This window comes from Rhipicephalus microplus, chromosome 6 (genome assembly GCF_043290135.1).
Source record: "Rhipicephalus microplus isolate Deutch F79 chromosome 6, USDA_Rmic, whole genome shotgun sequence".
In the NCBI taxonomy this organism is placed as follows: domain Eukaryota; kingdom Metazoa; phylum Arthropoda; class Arachnida; order Ixodida; family Ixodidae; genus Rhipicephalus; species Rhipicephalus microplus.
The window spans coordinates 173,477,432-173,492,975 of NC_134705.1; the positions used below are offsets into that span (position 1 = coordinate 173,477,432).

The 15,544-nt window shown below is 45.8% G+C and overlaps 1 protein-coding gene across 8 annotated transcripts in view; it reads right to left on the bottom strand.

The window, feature by feature from the left end:
- Window positions 1-9,517: 9,517 nt before the first annotated feature.
- Window positions 9,518-15,544, bottom strand: part of LOC119167044 (heterogeneous nuclear ribonucleoprotein L) — a 137,096-nt gene continuing 131,069 nt past the window's right edge. For 7 of the 8 annotated variants that reach the window (XM_075867032.1, XM_075867030.1, XM_075867031.1 and 4 more), the window contains 5 exons: window positions 15,255-15,414; window positions 13,528-13,866; window positions 10,638-10,695; window positions 10,405-10,500; window positions 9,518-9,785 (listed from right to left, as the gene is read on the bottom strand). In XM_075867032.1, coding sequence (XP_075723147.1) covers window positions 9,727-9,785; window positions 10,405-10,500; window positions 10,638-10,695; window positions 13,528-13,866; window positions 15,255-15,414 — 712 coding nt within the window. In that variant the 3' untranslated portion in view covers window positions 9,518-9,726. The remainder of the gene's footprint in view (window positions 9,786-10,404; window positions 10,501-10,637; window positions 10,696-13,527; window positions 13,867-15,254; window positions 15,415-15,544) is intronic. The other variant, XM_075867025.1, reaches the window with a different exon arrangement.

A 15,544-nucleotide genomic window follows, 5' to 3' on the forward strand; every position in this document is an offset into this window, starting at 1 on the left:
CCGAGCTTGGCAGGTATCTACAATACCAGAGACCGTGGCCATGCATGCATGATCCTCCTTTTCCGTTTTCCTGTGCTGCATTCGGCCGTTCTTGCGATGAGGAAAAGGGTTAGCGGGGGTGGGAGCATGTGGGGGGGGGGGATAGCTTTGCGGTGTGATCAGAGACAACCATGCTCGCCATAACAGAAGTCTCTGAGATCGAGTGGCATGCGCTACAGTGCTTCGCGACTTTGCCGCTAGGGTAACAGCGCATACGCCTTACCACCCTGAATAAAGGTGGATCGAAGCCCTCGGCCTGTTGTCTGGATTGCAAAACGGTTCCAATGATTCTATACTTCTTCATATTGAACCCACACGTTTTCCATGTATTCGTACCATACTTTTGGTACGAATCTGGCGGAAATACATTCCACTGCAGTAGTTTTGTAGGTTTCCGTATGAACCTTACAGAAACGTGCGAAATTAATAATGATAATAAATTAATGACATTGATGAATGCTAAGCGTTTCATGTGCTATCGTGCACTTGATGCGCAGGCAGTGCGGCCTAGTGCGCCGCTTCAGGTACTTCCATTCCGAAAGCAGAACGAAACATTGGTTGATAACAACTTTATCGGTTGTCCGGTAAGAATAATTAGATTTCGTGCGAATCACGGCGTTTTATGGACTGGGTATCTTAGTTAATTTCTGCACTAAACGGTCAAGTTTGGAGGCTGGTGAAGAGCATTGAAATTCACGTTTCATAATTTTTTATGGTGTCAGTGACGTGCAAGTGACGTCCTCATGACGTCACTCACACTAGCGCCACCTACTGAGTGAGTCATAAAACTAGGCGGTCACGTACCATGGCCTCCGAGATTGTGTGCGCGCGCCGCAATCTCGGAGGCCATGCCATGTACCAAGATATAAATGGGATGTACAGACCCACGGCTTTAGGAGCTTTGTCGCTAAGAGCGACTGCCGGTCTCCTGGGTGGGTGAGCCCAGGGGCGCCGTGAAGCCCAGGAGAAAGGGATGTGTTGCGTCTGCTGGGTTGGGGGAGGGAAGAACTTTTTTTACTTCGTCTGAGTCACGCACGGCTGAGGTCCTAAGGTCCCATAGCCACGACGAGGCATGGGAGGGGTTGAAACCCCTCTCCCCGTTGGCTCGGGTCCGTGGTGACGCCGCTCACCAAACGCCTGCTTGCGTAGACGCCCCTACGGGTGGATCCCACAGATAACTTTCCGCAGCTGGTTTGCTTGTTCAAATCTATGTGGCACCACAACACCGTGGACGTCTTCGTTATGCAATGGCTGTCATGCTGCCGTGGCCTTCTGCAGAACTGCTCAACAACCGCTTCACGTCGTCTGCTCGGCGTCTCCGCAGCGTCTGCGAGCACGCGAGTAAAAGCGAAGCAGACGCTATGGGCACGGCCGCTGGATAAAAAGAGAGAGAAAGAGAGAGAGAGAGAGAGAGAGAGAGAGAGAGAGAGAGAAAACTTTATTTGCGCATAACTCGGAGCATTCCAAACGGTCGGGCCCCTATTCCAGGGCTCCGCTGGCCCTAGCCATCATAAAAAAAAAGTTTTTTTTTTTATCCAGCGACTATGCTATGGGGATGCCGAACATACGACGCAACACGGATGTTCAGCAGTGCTACAGAAGGCAGCGAAAGCAAGTAGGCCAAGAAAGGGAAAGTCAACATGGCGGCACATAGGGGTGAAGTTTCCTTCCGCCTCAATATTATCATGTCGTCGTCGTTCGCTATAGGTGGCCCGTAAGTTCGCCACGCAAGCTTTATTTGTTTGATATTTATATCCCGAAGCTTCGAGAGTAATGTATTCGTAGGTATAGAAACACAGCTAATCTTCTTAATTACATACCTGACGTCTTGTTTCTAGACATACCGGTGCGTGAAGTCGCCATAAGCGACATTGTAAACCGTCCTCACGCTAGCGTCAATGTCTGTATGTGTTCCTGCGAAAGTTGACGTTGGTGTGAAAATAAAATAGCATTTATCCAGAGCATGCTAGAGTGAACTGACCTTTAAAGACTGGTGTCCATATATCTTTAACGCCCTCTACATCGCTATTTTTTTACTCTACAAACCTGTGCTTTACCGTCGGCAGACCGACGAGGTTGGTTGTTCACGCGCCTTCGTGCATTTGCGAGCCCGTCGCAGCGTTGTCTTGGCAACTGCCCCGTCGTTCCGACTTCGGGGCACGAATTCCAGCTTACGAGGCTGCCTTACGTATGGTTCTTCCAGCCTTGGGCTGTAACTAGTTACTAGTAATGCGTTACTGGTAACCAGTTACCTTTCTCAGCAACTTGTAACTAGTTACTCTTAATTTAGAGTAACTTGTAACTGTAACAGTGTTATTTTTTTACTGAGTAAATGTGACTAAAAATACAGTTACACTTACTTTCTGTGAAAAATCACCCAATAGCCACACTCGTTAAAGGCCGATGTTAAACGCTTTCTTCTTTTTTTAAACTTTATCCTTTAAAATATCTTCTCCACCTTTCGACTTTCCACGGCTTCCATCGCAGTTTAAGAGAACAGGTCGCTAGAGGAATATCTCCCCTGCAGAAGACCAGTTCGAAGTTCACTTGTATACTAAGCCTAAAGGTAAACAAGGTAAACATATTTGACAAAGACCAGTCTGGCTGGTTTGAAGCGAAGTGTGTCTGGAGGGTATGCTTATCCGTGAAACTACATGTAGTAAATCAGTAATGTTGCCACTGATCACCTTGCCAAGTTCATGTGACCCCCCCCCCCCCCCGGCTTATCTATTTTTTGGGAGGGGGGGGGTGAAATATATTTTTTGGTGGGAAGGGGAATATATATATCCTTTTTGTCGCTTGAGCTTCTATCTCTTTTCTTGGTATGCCGCTGGAGCATTCCTCCGTCTGAGGCTGCCAGCAAGTCGCGTTTGACAGGTGGCTAGAAAACAGCAGCATGGAACTGCTAAAAGACTGAAGCAATCAAAACGGGTTTGTAACTGATTGTGAAAGCTATATTTCGAGTTAGCACAACAATTCTTAACAAAGTGATTGACGTTTCGTCTCCTATTTAGGTGGTATCCTCAGTAGACACTGGCAAAAAAAAATAAATAAAAATAAGCGGAGCTGGATCACTTCATTAGTCACACATGCCCTTGCAAACGTTCGGTAGAGGGCCGCGGGTTGCTGTTGCAAGCCAGTGCGTCGTGGTGAATGAGCCACGTTTTCAAAAAGCCTCCATCACCCCTCCCCCCTCCTACACACACACATTGCTTAAGTCAAAACTATGGTCCGGTACAGCATCCTTCTAGGTTTTCACCACATGCAACTTTCTCTACCAGCATGCCTTCCCACGTCTTTACTAATTATAATGCATCATTTGTTTTGTAATCAATTTTTATACAGTAACTGTAACAAGTTACTTTTAAAAAATCGGTAACTGTAACCATAACAGTTACTTTTTTGGCTTCAGTAACTGTAAAACCGTTACTTTTTACTGATAACGTGCCCAGGACTGGGTTCTTCTCGTAATATAGACCGGGTTACAGGCCCGAAACCGTAATTACCGTAACTAAATCGTAATTACCGCTTAGGGAAAGGGTCAACGCATCGACGAAGACACTAAGGAAATGAGCGACATGCATGGACCGTTCACAATAATACGCCCTCCCCTTATCTTTTGTTGCGATAACAATTATAAGAACTCTCTCTACAGGTTTTTACCCCCACCCATCGTAAAGTCTACCCGCGTGTGATAGCTCACGAGCCGGGGCCACGAACGCGGGCCGTTGCACGCGCTTTCCGCACAGCCGCAACGCACGTGCCGGGATCCCTACCGCACGCAAGCGGGGGACAAATAAGCCAATTGGCAACGCTGCGGAGGGTGAAAGAGCGTCGCCAATTGGCTTATTTGTCCCCCGCTTGCGTGCGGTAGGGGTCCCGGCACGTGCGTTGCGGCTGTGCGGGAAGCGCGCGGAACGGCCCTAAGCAGAGATCAAACGAGCCGCCCGTCTACATCGCTCGCAGGGCGCATGCGATGACATCACCAACCTCGGGAGGCCTGCTATCGAAGCAGAGTGGAGAGAGATTCCCCGCCCGTCTTTAAAAAAACGAGCACGAAAAGACTTGAGGCGGTGGGGCTACTCAAGCCCTCACGGTGAACTTTGATTTTAAGGTCGCGGTCGCCATCGTTAGCGAGCGCGCTATCTGGGCAGCAATCAGCGAGCGGCTCGTACACCCTTCTACACCCTTCCACGTGCTGCGCTCTCAACGCAAAGAGACCTGCGATAAGTATCCCTGCGGCGGCCTTATTCTCTCTTACACTAGTATTTTGTAGAGTCGCGTGAAATCGGATCCAAAAGAGTTAGGTGCATAACATTCTCACTTAATATACCATTAGAATTTGTTGCTATCGCATTCATTGCTTCACCCTTGCGATGAACCTGCGACATTTTTTTTTCCTAAGAGAAAAAATTGAGCAAATGGTTTCTTGACAAAGGAACACAAAGAAAAAACTACCATAATCGTAAACGGTTATATGTCACAGAAATTGGGTAAACCCTACTACTGACCACTAGTAGATTTAACATACAGAGGCGACTTTATGAACCAAGTACGGCTGAGCACAGACACGCAAGGATATTCCTTGCGAGTTTTTTCAGGGTTCATGCGAAAGTTTCTTTTGTTAATTTACCGTTTTGGTTGCATGTGTCCGGTGTAGAAGTAAGAAAAGCTAGTTCAAAGAACGCAACAGTTAACCCAACAACAAACGTCTGCGAAGCGACGTCGGCGAGCCGCAGACCACGAGTGTACTTACAATGGGAAAGGCAATGACGGCTGCAAGACCTGGTAGCAACGGAAGGCCTTCGCCAACGACGACGTGCACATAGGCTAATCAAAGGCGCGAACACGAGGTTTCAGTGCGTTTTTCTCTCTGGAGCTTTTGGCATTCCTGTGGTGTCGAAAACCCGTCTGGGGTTTGACTTCAACTTCCATGCGCCGAGAATCGACGTAGAAACAACCTTCAGGCTCGCGTGCTTACATTTATGTGGATGTGAGAAGAACCCAAGGTGGTTGAAATTTTCAGAACCCTCCATTACGGCGTTTCTCATATTCATAGGGTGGTTTTTAACATAGAGTTTCTTACTATACACTAGAGGGAACTTTGGCGCTAGTGTATATGGCAGCTGCAACACACGGCGCTTCAGCTAGCATGGGATGATGGGTAGTACACACATTTGTCTAATTTTCGTGCTGCTTGCTCCGTGTGTGTTCGTGTGGCTGGAGCTGTTTTTTCACGAAAACATAAATTAGCAAATGTTCACCGTTTGCACTTCACAACCTTATTATTTTAGGCTTACCATTTCGAATCAAGTCACCAAGTTCAAGAGAGTTTGTTCTTTCAAAACAAAACCGTAACCAGCAATAAACGAAGCCGCAAGTACGATTCGCCGCCTGCAAGTACGAAGACTAGGCAAATGTGTGTACTACCCATAATTCCCATGGTCGCTGAACGATCGCAGCGCCAGAGTGCCCTGTAGTTAATTTTGGGAAACTATGGTTTTTAGAACAAACCCCCAACCTATGCGCCTGACAAAAGCCTACACCTGTAGCATCATTACATCTTCTCCAAATACGCCAACACGCCATCAAGTAATCCAATCGAGGGTGTGCTAACACACGCGTCACCATTTTTTGTAGATAGCAAAGGCTTCGGCTATCTCTCTTGTGCAAAGTTCAGTGTGCCCGTAAACGGTGGTCGTGCGGCAAAATTCTTGAATGCGAGCTGACGTATTGATGACGTAATCATACTACATGTGTGGTCATGTCACGTGCGCATGTTGTGTTTTTTCCTTTCCATCTGTTTCGCTTGAATAAAGCAACCAGTTGTCTGTCAGCCAGCACTCGTGCTGTTTCGTCCTCCTTCGCAATTCGCCTCTGCGCTGCTTCGACACGAACACAAGCTAACAATCCCAAACTGTCCCTTTTGCTACGGGACATTTTACACCAGCGCAGTTCTTTGGGGTTTGGGAGCACGCGCCCCAAAACGTCTCCTGTGCTTGCTCCCTGCGCAAAACACCGCGGGTCGTCTCCCCGTAGACCCATCCCGACGAGTCAACTGTAGGCGGCGCCACTTTCGCGGCACCGTGTTGTGTCTCGGTATATATTGTATTGGCACTCGGATTGTTCTTAGGCGTGCCACTAGTGATGTGTTAGATTCGGCTGCTTAGCTCGCCGATGTAAGAGTAAATGAAAGCACACGTTTAGCAGCGCGACCATGTGGCTCATTCTGAGGCCACACAACTATTGCAAGGAATTTTCAAGGAGTCAAGATGTCAGGTAGACAATAATTTACATATAATTGGGTTTACGCATGTGTTAACATGCCAACGCAGTCCATTTATTAGATGCGAAGCAGTGACTAGGTTGTGTAACGCTGTCAGCCCGTGCCTCTGCACCAACGTGCTGCGCTCTCCTCGACACAGGTGTTGGAGCGGTGCCAAGTAGGTCGACTTTGCTCCCAGCGCGGTGAGGTCACTCTCCCCCTCGCCTGCTGCGCGTGTCACCTCTCTCGCTTGACCCTCTCACTGCTCGCAAAATTAGAGCACACATCGAGTGAACACTTTCGGCTCGTTTATCTGCGAGAAGACGCCCGAAAGCGAAGCTCCTTCGCCCGCCGAAACATGCGTCAATGCGATTTGGCCTAACCCGACCATAGTCGGCGTTGCGAGGGTTAGCAGAGCCGATCATGTTCGCGAATGGCGACGTCGCGCCTGCAACACCGACGAGATGCGAGCCAGGGAAGCCAAATGCTAGCGTTGGCATTGGAAGACCGACACCTTTGAGGCACAGGTGAAAAACGCCAATCGCGTTCGTGCGCAGAGGTGCTGCTTTGCATCTCATCAGAGTTTCCTTTAAGATGTCAATTTTTTTCTCCTTCCATTACATGACATTGCTCAATACAGCAAAATATTTCATTCTAATTACACAGGTAGGCTATGCTGCACTGTCCTATTTTCTCTTCCAATTGCATTCAGTACACACACACAAGGCAGACAAAGAGGCACCATTAATCGTCACATTTCTTTTTATTCAGTAAAGACCACCAGATACATTAAGCGTAGTGACACTGATGCACATGCACAACAGAGCGAGAAATAAAACTGCTTGTTCTTCGATGACAATGAAAAAATATCCTGCGACCCTTAAACTAAAAAAAGAATTAAACAAAATTTTTTCTTACTTTGAACGAGAAAAGGCCACTTATGTAACTAGAGAAAAAAAAAACGAGAAAAGTGACGGACAGATGCAAACACATACACACAAATGGCTACAAAATGAAAAATAGAAAGAGGGGAAAGTGATTTTCAATGCTCCCATACACACACACCCATTAGACAGGAAAAAATGAAGGTGGTGCAGTACGCACAAAGTGACACTACTACTCTCTTTGGAAGCCATGGGACACAGGAGGGGATAAAACATGAGGGGAAGAGGTGGAGTACACAAGAAGAGTGCCGCTTTTTATCAAAAAAGACTTGAATGCCACAATCAACGAGAACACACTGGGAGGAAGAGGACACCAGCAGAGCTAAAAAAGAACGAGAAGGCCAGTAAATGACCACTGCGATGCAATGTACTTCAAAAAAACGAAAGAAAAAGTACGTGCTTCGATGCTATTTGCTTGTCTCTGGTTAAACTGCCCTTAGCAGAGTTTGCCATTCGGCTCGGGGACTCAAGTAGACGCGGCTCTTTCTTGGCGAACTAAAGCTGTGGCTTCATAGTGTTCCAGTTTCAAGCACACACATGCTCATCTTTCAGTGATTGTACTGTCTATAGCAATTGCCAAGGTATATCGATTTTGATGCAAGATGGTAATCGACCTCTCATAAATATGACCAAAGGACCTTGTATGATGTACAGCAACATAAAAATTTTGTGTGCTCTTTATTGAGAACGTTTTTTTACAATATTTGCCATTAAGAGATAGTGCAAAATTTCTTTACTCTAATGTGATGCAGCTCGTTAGTGAATACCGCAATAGCTTGATAAGAGAGCCTGCCAATACCCATCCCTCAGAGTGAGAAAACTGCACCCCCATCGGGCATCGTCAGTCGGCGAAAGTAATTTGAGCAGAACAACGAAGTGAAATGGACAGCCTACAAAACCCAATCACGGAACTCAACGATAAGCATGCCTGCCACTTTGGTTGTACCCTTACCAGATGTTGGAATGAAACATTCAGAGAGTTGCATGCTGCTGGCCTTCTATATTGATACACGCATACTTCCTTTGTAACAAGCTTGAGCGGTTCTGAAGTGTTTTGCAACTCTAAAGCAACAAGTGCGCATGTGCTGTCTATCCATTGTGATAGAGGAAAAAAAACGCTCACTGCGCTCCAGTCACACCTACAGCAACGCACATCACTTGCCAACTCAATGCATATTTAGTTCCAGCAATATCGCCGATTTGCTTGCCAGTTACGGCATTGGGTCAAAAAGACACAACAAGTCTTTTAACAATGTCCCGAAGTCAAAAGAGAAACCGACAATTGGGCTGGTTTCGCTGTCTACCGATGCTACTTGACAAATTCGTTCACGATAACAGATTGATAAAATTACAGACGAAGAAAGATTATGCACATTTCAAAATTTGTCAAGGGACCGACACAACCGGTGCCTCTTTGAAATGTTGAGCATGAGATGTTAGCCTAAAATTAAGCATTTCATCAACAACACACATCTCGCCTCAAGAGCCACACGGTGGAAATAACGTATGGAACCATACAACATAGGCACATGACAGGAAAGACTACACACGATTTTTTGTAGACTCAGGACGTTCCAGCCCTGCTACTCAAAGCAAGCATACCACACGATTGGATATACAAAACAAGGTGTATGTCTCTTGCCCATATAGTTCACAGTATGGTTTAAAAAAAGCTTGTTCTGTAACAGAGGTTCCAGAGGATCTTGCAAGCAAGGAGCCACTACTTGCAAGAGGCCGAGGATAGCGACGTGTAATTCCCACATGCTGGCACATGACAGCATAGGTAGGCCCTGTGCTATGCTGTACATCGTGCTGTACAGCATATACAATGCAGTGCAAATGCTCAACTGTGCCCAACATCGTCTTTTCGACTCGCAGTTGGGCTGTCACAAGCCTTTTTTAAAAAGAGGTTTATTTTATTTTAGAAATAGACTTTGAATGTGATGAGGAAGATATTGATTTCTAGTCTTAACTAACGCAGAGTTTAAGAATACATGTCACATACTTTCTTTTTGCCAGCTTGCGAGAGTACCACTGCAAACTCCATAAAAAACGACAGAAACCAACCAAAACTGCACACACGATTCTTGCATCAGCACCGAGTTTTTCTAGCTTCACTTTGTTTCATTACTCGTCTGTATGCTTTGTTTTTGTCACTTTCTATACACACGAAGAACAATAAAGTGTGAAAAATGTAATTTGCACATTGTGTCTTGTCTTTGTTGGCTGCGTTTTTATTCTTGTAGTGATAGTAGTAGTTGTGGCAAAGTTTCTGGAGCATGTGTTGTGTCTTTTTTTATTTGTTTTTCCAAGTCTTCTGCAATGTATTTTGAGTTGTCATCCTGTTTAAAAGTGTCTGCCCTTCCCCCCATGTTGTCTCTCGTGTTGAAGAAGAAGCAATTGTGACGATGTCTGAGCCCCAGCCGCAAGGACAGTAGATAGGGCGGCTCTTCGAAGCTGCAGCGGCCGACCAGCTCTTCAGTACCTCGGACCCGATGACGAGAAGCACAGCTTGAGAATGTAAGGGAACTTGCCGTCTGCAAAGAGATAGATGCGCAAGCACCTTAGAGCTGTTGCACGACAAGCCTGACAAAAGATATGACATCCCATTGTAGGGGTAGGGTAAAGAGAGAAATGGCAGAAAATGTCTCAAGCAGCACTGAAAAATTTGCAGTTTCCTCTGACGCCAGTTGCACATCTGCAGACTGTTCTATTTCAGCAGCAATTTCGTGTAAGACTGAACGAAGGCCGACGCTTCAAGAGTTTTGTTTACAGCGAGCCTACTGTACCTAGAAACTGAAGCTTATGCACTCCTGAGTGTGCAGATATTCCCTGTACTACAGTGCCGCCGTTCTTTCAGTTCCAGTGAAGCGACACGTAACGACTGATTGATGATTGATATGTGGGGTTCAACGTCCCAAAACCACCATATGATTATGAGAGATGCCGTAGTGGAGGGCTCCGGAGATTTCGACCACCTGGGGTCCTTTAACGTGCACCCAAATCTGAGCACACGAACTTACAACATTTCCGCCTCCATCGGAAATGCAGCCACCGCAACAGGGATTCGATCCCGCGACCTGCGGGTCAGCAGCCGAGTACCATAGCCACTAGACCACCGCGGCGGGGCAACACGTAACGACTGTCGGTACTTACTGGGGTTGTTGATTGGAGTGTGGTTGGACATGATTAATGCTTCGATGGCTTCAGATACTGTCTCAAACTCCATCAGACCCGAGCTGCTGCGTTCCGCTGCAAGGCAAGGAAAGCAATGAATCAGGAAAGTCCAACAGTGCATTTTTTCGCACCAAAAAAACAATGTGAGTGAACATGATCTTGAATCACGCTCTGTAGAATAAAGTTGGACGAGGATCAGAAGTGAGACTTACTCTTTGATGTGAACATCTTGATTGTTGTTGGCACTGGGCAACCCAGGTCTTCGAACAGCTGAAAAGAAAATCAACTCTCACTAAACATTCCAAATAATGAAAAGAATTACTGACTGAACGAAACATGAACTGACAAATACGTTTCAAACAATTTACTTCCCTCTTCTTAACACAAGATAAAAAGAAAAAAAAAATTCTGGCAGAACCAAAAATTACATGCTCCAACTACACCGATTTGGGGAAGTTGGCGTTCAACACCCAGCCACAGTGTAGCAGACATTGGCACAGAACCACGGCCTTAATGATCTACATAGCACATGTATCTACGAAGGCCCTTAGTCTTCGTAAAAAAAAAATGACACTGGCTTCACATCTTTTTTTAATGCAAGGCACTGACGTGTGTTGCTTTTCCCAGTCAAAGCAATTCACACACCACAATTGGACATACCATAAAAAATTGAGTACCCAGAGTCGAAGTGGACAAACTAAGGATAGAGCTATAAGCCCCGTAACCTTAAACACGCAAAACTAGAGAGAAATGCAGGTTGCCAAGTTAAGTTACTCAATGTTACTTATCAAATTTTAAGCATTGTCTCTTATGTTAAAGGTTTTCACAATTTTTTTACACATTGCGCCGGTAGATCAAGCCCCAAGGGTAATTTAGAGACCGATTTGAGCTCTCTGCGTAATTTATTACAACACCTTAAAACTGCGAATTGCTCCAGATCCCTGCGACTCGGCTAAAGGCGTTTTCAACCGCCCATACACCAAGCGACAGGCTATGCCCCACCGACGTCATCGTTTCTAGCAGATTTGATTGGTTGATTGATTTGTGGGGTTTAACGTTCTAAAACCACTATTTGATTATGAGAGACACCGTAGTGGAGGGCTCCGGAAATTTCGACCACCTGGGATTCTTTACCGTGCACCCAAATCTGAGTACAACATTTCCGCCTCCATCAGAAATGCAGCCGCCACAGCCGGGATTGGATCCCGCGACCTGCAGGTCAGCAGACGAGTACCTTAGCCACTAGACCACCACGGCGGGGCCAGATTTGATTGGCTGTGGAACGCACAGCAGACTGCCGCTATCAAATCGGCAGCAGGATTTACGCATATGCGGTCTCACGCCACATCATGACATAGGCGCCGTGAAGGCGGATCTTAGCCCCGAGCACTCGAAGGAAGAGGGCTGTTGAGGATGAAAGGCGTAGCAGAGGAGGGTACTGTTCTAGTACTCGTAGCTTCGTTAATAATGGGTGTTTGGATTGAACTCGTGCCAATGATTTGCTCCAGTAGTGGTCTAATCAAAAATGAAATGCGAAAAAGAAAAAAAAAGTTTCAGGGACTCTTTCAGGAACCTTTGTTTGCATGAGCCCAATACATCCTCCAGAAGCAACCAGATCCTCATCACAACAAGCAAATATTAAAAAAAAAAGACAGCTGCTCTAATCTCCGTTGGCCTTGGTACATTGCAAGACGAATGTTCAATTTTTGCCGCAGTACTTTGGTAGATTGCAGAAAAGTGTACCAAGATTGGAAAGGGAGTATACTAGCTCTTCATAAATGGACCATATTGCTCCTTAATTACAAGTGAGCATGCGCCATAAAATTACACGGACGAGCACGATAAACTACTGAAAATCATTGAGCGTTGTCTGTGACGCTGCAATGACCTTGAGGGGGGGAAAAATACATGCCTTTTTGTTTGCATTAGGCAGACGACTAGCACTATACAGTAATTGAGCATGCTGGATTTCCATGTTTTCCAGTAATATGAATACTTCGAGACGCTGCAAGAGTGGTATTACTGAAATTTTACTGCACATTTAACTATGCCGTTTTTCGACATTAACATTAGGAGATTACAGCCTACAAGGTGTGAAACGAGCAGAACTTCCACACAATGTTTTGAAATTACATAAGATAGTGAACAACAAACATCTTAGCTGACATTGAAAATAATTGCACACCGTTTATTTTTGCCCCTATATATCACGATGGCTAATAATGAAGCTTACACGACTAGAGCTAAATAAGAGTTATGAGAGAAATTCAGAGCAGCTAAATTTTAGACTCACTGTAAGCATGCACGATAGCAGTTGGGCACAAAAGCAACCGTGCGCTATTCCTTTAAGATTTTTTAAAAGGTAAACACACATTATGCTGCATATGTTTACTTGCATAATGAACCCACTCATGCGATCAACTCTCCCTCACTTCTGAATTAGAAATTTTGTTTTTCCGAAAGAAACAGTGGAGCTCGCATCATGTTACCATGTGTTACTGCACTGTGCATAGTCACTAGCATAGACAAACCTATTGCAGTGAACCCTGCCACGAATGTGCTCTATAGGAGGATTCCAGGAAATCAGTCCCCGAGACTAGGATAGCCGTTAGCTTTTTAAAGAGACCTAAAAATTTTAGTTGAAGTTGTGCTGCACAACAAGGAGTGAAATCGCAACATGCCATTGACTCGCCATTACTTTTGCTCAAAGGGGATTGGAAGATCCATTTTGTTGTGCTGTATACATTTCCGATTCCCGATTATCGAGACATGCGAATTCTCTCAGTTTAGAAAAAATATGCTCCCACAAAACACATGTAATATATTCTGTTCTATAAACCACACACAGAACTGAATAATTTAAATCTGCAAGAGCAGCACACTAATGTACAGAAATTCCACAGATTTTATCAAAACCAATCGAGGATCAAGAAGAAAAATTTAAAAGGGAGTGGTGTTTGGGTCTGCATAAAACCTATGCTTGCGTATCATTTGACTAAATCTACAAGTTTTTGGCACAAAATGAACACATTCCCCAAAATGGACATAACCTAATCTGGAAAAAAAGGTGGGTTCATTATGCGAGTAAGTAGGGTACTACACCTTGATGTATACCTTCTTGAGGTCCTCATCGGTGATGCCGAAAGGCGTGTTGAAGAAGTGGAGGACGCGCGAGGGCGGCTGAATGCGGTTCTTCGAAGCCGCCTCCGGGTTGGTAAAGCGGTTGTTGCGGTTGCCCATGAAGTCCTTGAAGGACGGCGTGCCATCGGGCAGCTCGAAGGGCAGCTGCACGTCGTTGAGGAAAGCCTGCTTGGAGTAGCCCAGCTGCATCTTGGTGTCGAAGAACTGCGCATTGTTCAGGTGTCCGACAGCCCGCTCCACGGCCAAGGGGTCGCCCATCTGGACCATGGCGCAGCCGTCCTTGCTCTTCAGAAACTTTATCTGCAAAAAGAAGCAAAATACGAAGTCATCAGCACGGCAACTTCCCTGCACATTTTACAAGACACCTGCAGCTGCTGTTTTACACAAATTGAACAGAGAAACAAAACAAAAAGAATCTACAGCCCAGCTACTCCGCCACTGAGAATGTCTAAACCATGCAGTCTACGAAAGATGACCCCCTGTAGAATTTATCGCAGAAGAACTTGTTGCCCTCAGTAGCGACAGCAATCCTTCGTCGCTGCATTGCACGAACTTCACGAATTGCAACGCTACACCTTCCACACAGCAGCTTCTATAAAGGCAAGTCAGAAGATTGAATGGCGAGACCACGTGCGATTAGGAAATTGTAGAAGGCTAATGATTAACCATCAAGATCACGTGATATGCGAATGTGAAGTTATATATGAAATGCACATGCTCGATTGATCAAACCAAAAAAAAAAAATCCCTGCGAACCACCGGCTAAGCCAACGGTGGTTCAGCAGGTGTCTTGTGATGTTAATCCACGACTTTGTATTGCATGCTTTTACACCTAATAGATCAAAGTGAGATTATGTGACGTGCCAGATTAAACAACAGCTTTCAGCTGAGAACGGCTACTACACTCAAACCAAGTTATAACAATTTGCAGCACTGTACGACAGAGCTATTTTTCATTTACTTTGTTACTATAACCAATATTTTGTTATATAAGGGCTCGTACATCATAAGGGACGCAGCGAGCAATGGAAAGAAAAATGGTAGGTGTAACCTTCAGAGACAAGAAGAGAGCATAGTGGATTAGGGAACAAACTGGGGTTAAGGATATCATAGTTGAAATAAAGAAGAGGAAATGGACATGGGCCGAGCATGCAGCGCGTACACAGGATAACCGCTGGTCATTAAGGGTGACTAACTGGATTCCCAAAGAAGGCAAGCGGGCTAGGGGGAGACAGGTTAGGTGGGCAGATGAGATTAAGAAGTTTGCGGGTATAAATTGGCAGCAGAAAGCACAGGACCGGGCTAACTGGCAGAACATGGGAGAGGCCTTTGTCCTGCAGTGGACGTAGTCAGGTTGATGATAATGACATCGAGGTTTCAGTGTACTACCGTGGCACAGGCTGGCCATGGACTGTAAAAGCAATCTCCAATGGTTAAAGAAGAATGGCGATTTGGGCTAGTTGGTTTGAATTCATGATAATAAGGGTTGCAGCGCGAGCACTAATGTGCTAGAAGAAACAGACGAAAGTCGAGGTACGGAAGGCAAAGCGCTCGTGTTGTCCTCTTTGCCTTCCGTACCTCGACTTTTGTCTGTTTCTTCTAGCACATTCGTGCTCGCGCTGCAACCCTTATTATCTCCAATGGTTAGTTGGTTTGCACTGCATGGCATGACGAAGAGGAACACTCACTCTGACAACGTTCCCATAGAGGCACAGCAAGTTGAAGAGCTTCTCAGCGTTCATCTTCTCAGAGTTGAGCCCATACACCATCAGCACAGAGCCCTGGTGAGGTCCGGCAGCCTGCGGGGATGCGTTGGCTCCACCCATGCCATAGTTGGGGCCGTCACGCCTGCAAAATATGGCCAACAGCTAGCAGTCAGATGCAAAACCACAGCTATGCACTGCAGCGTGACTGCTTATAATGAAAACTTGTTATTGAACGAGCTTGTTTGCAGTGAAACATCACTCGCAATACAATA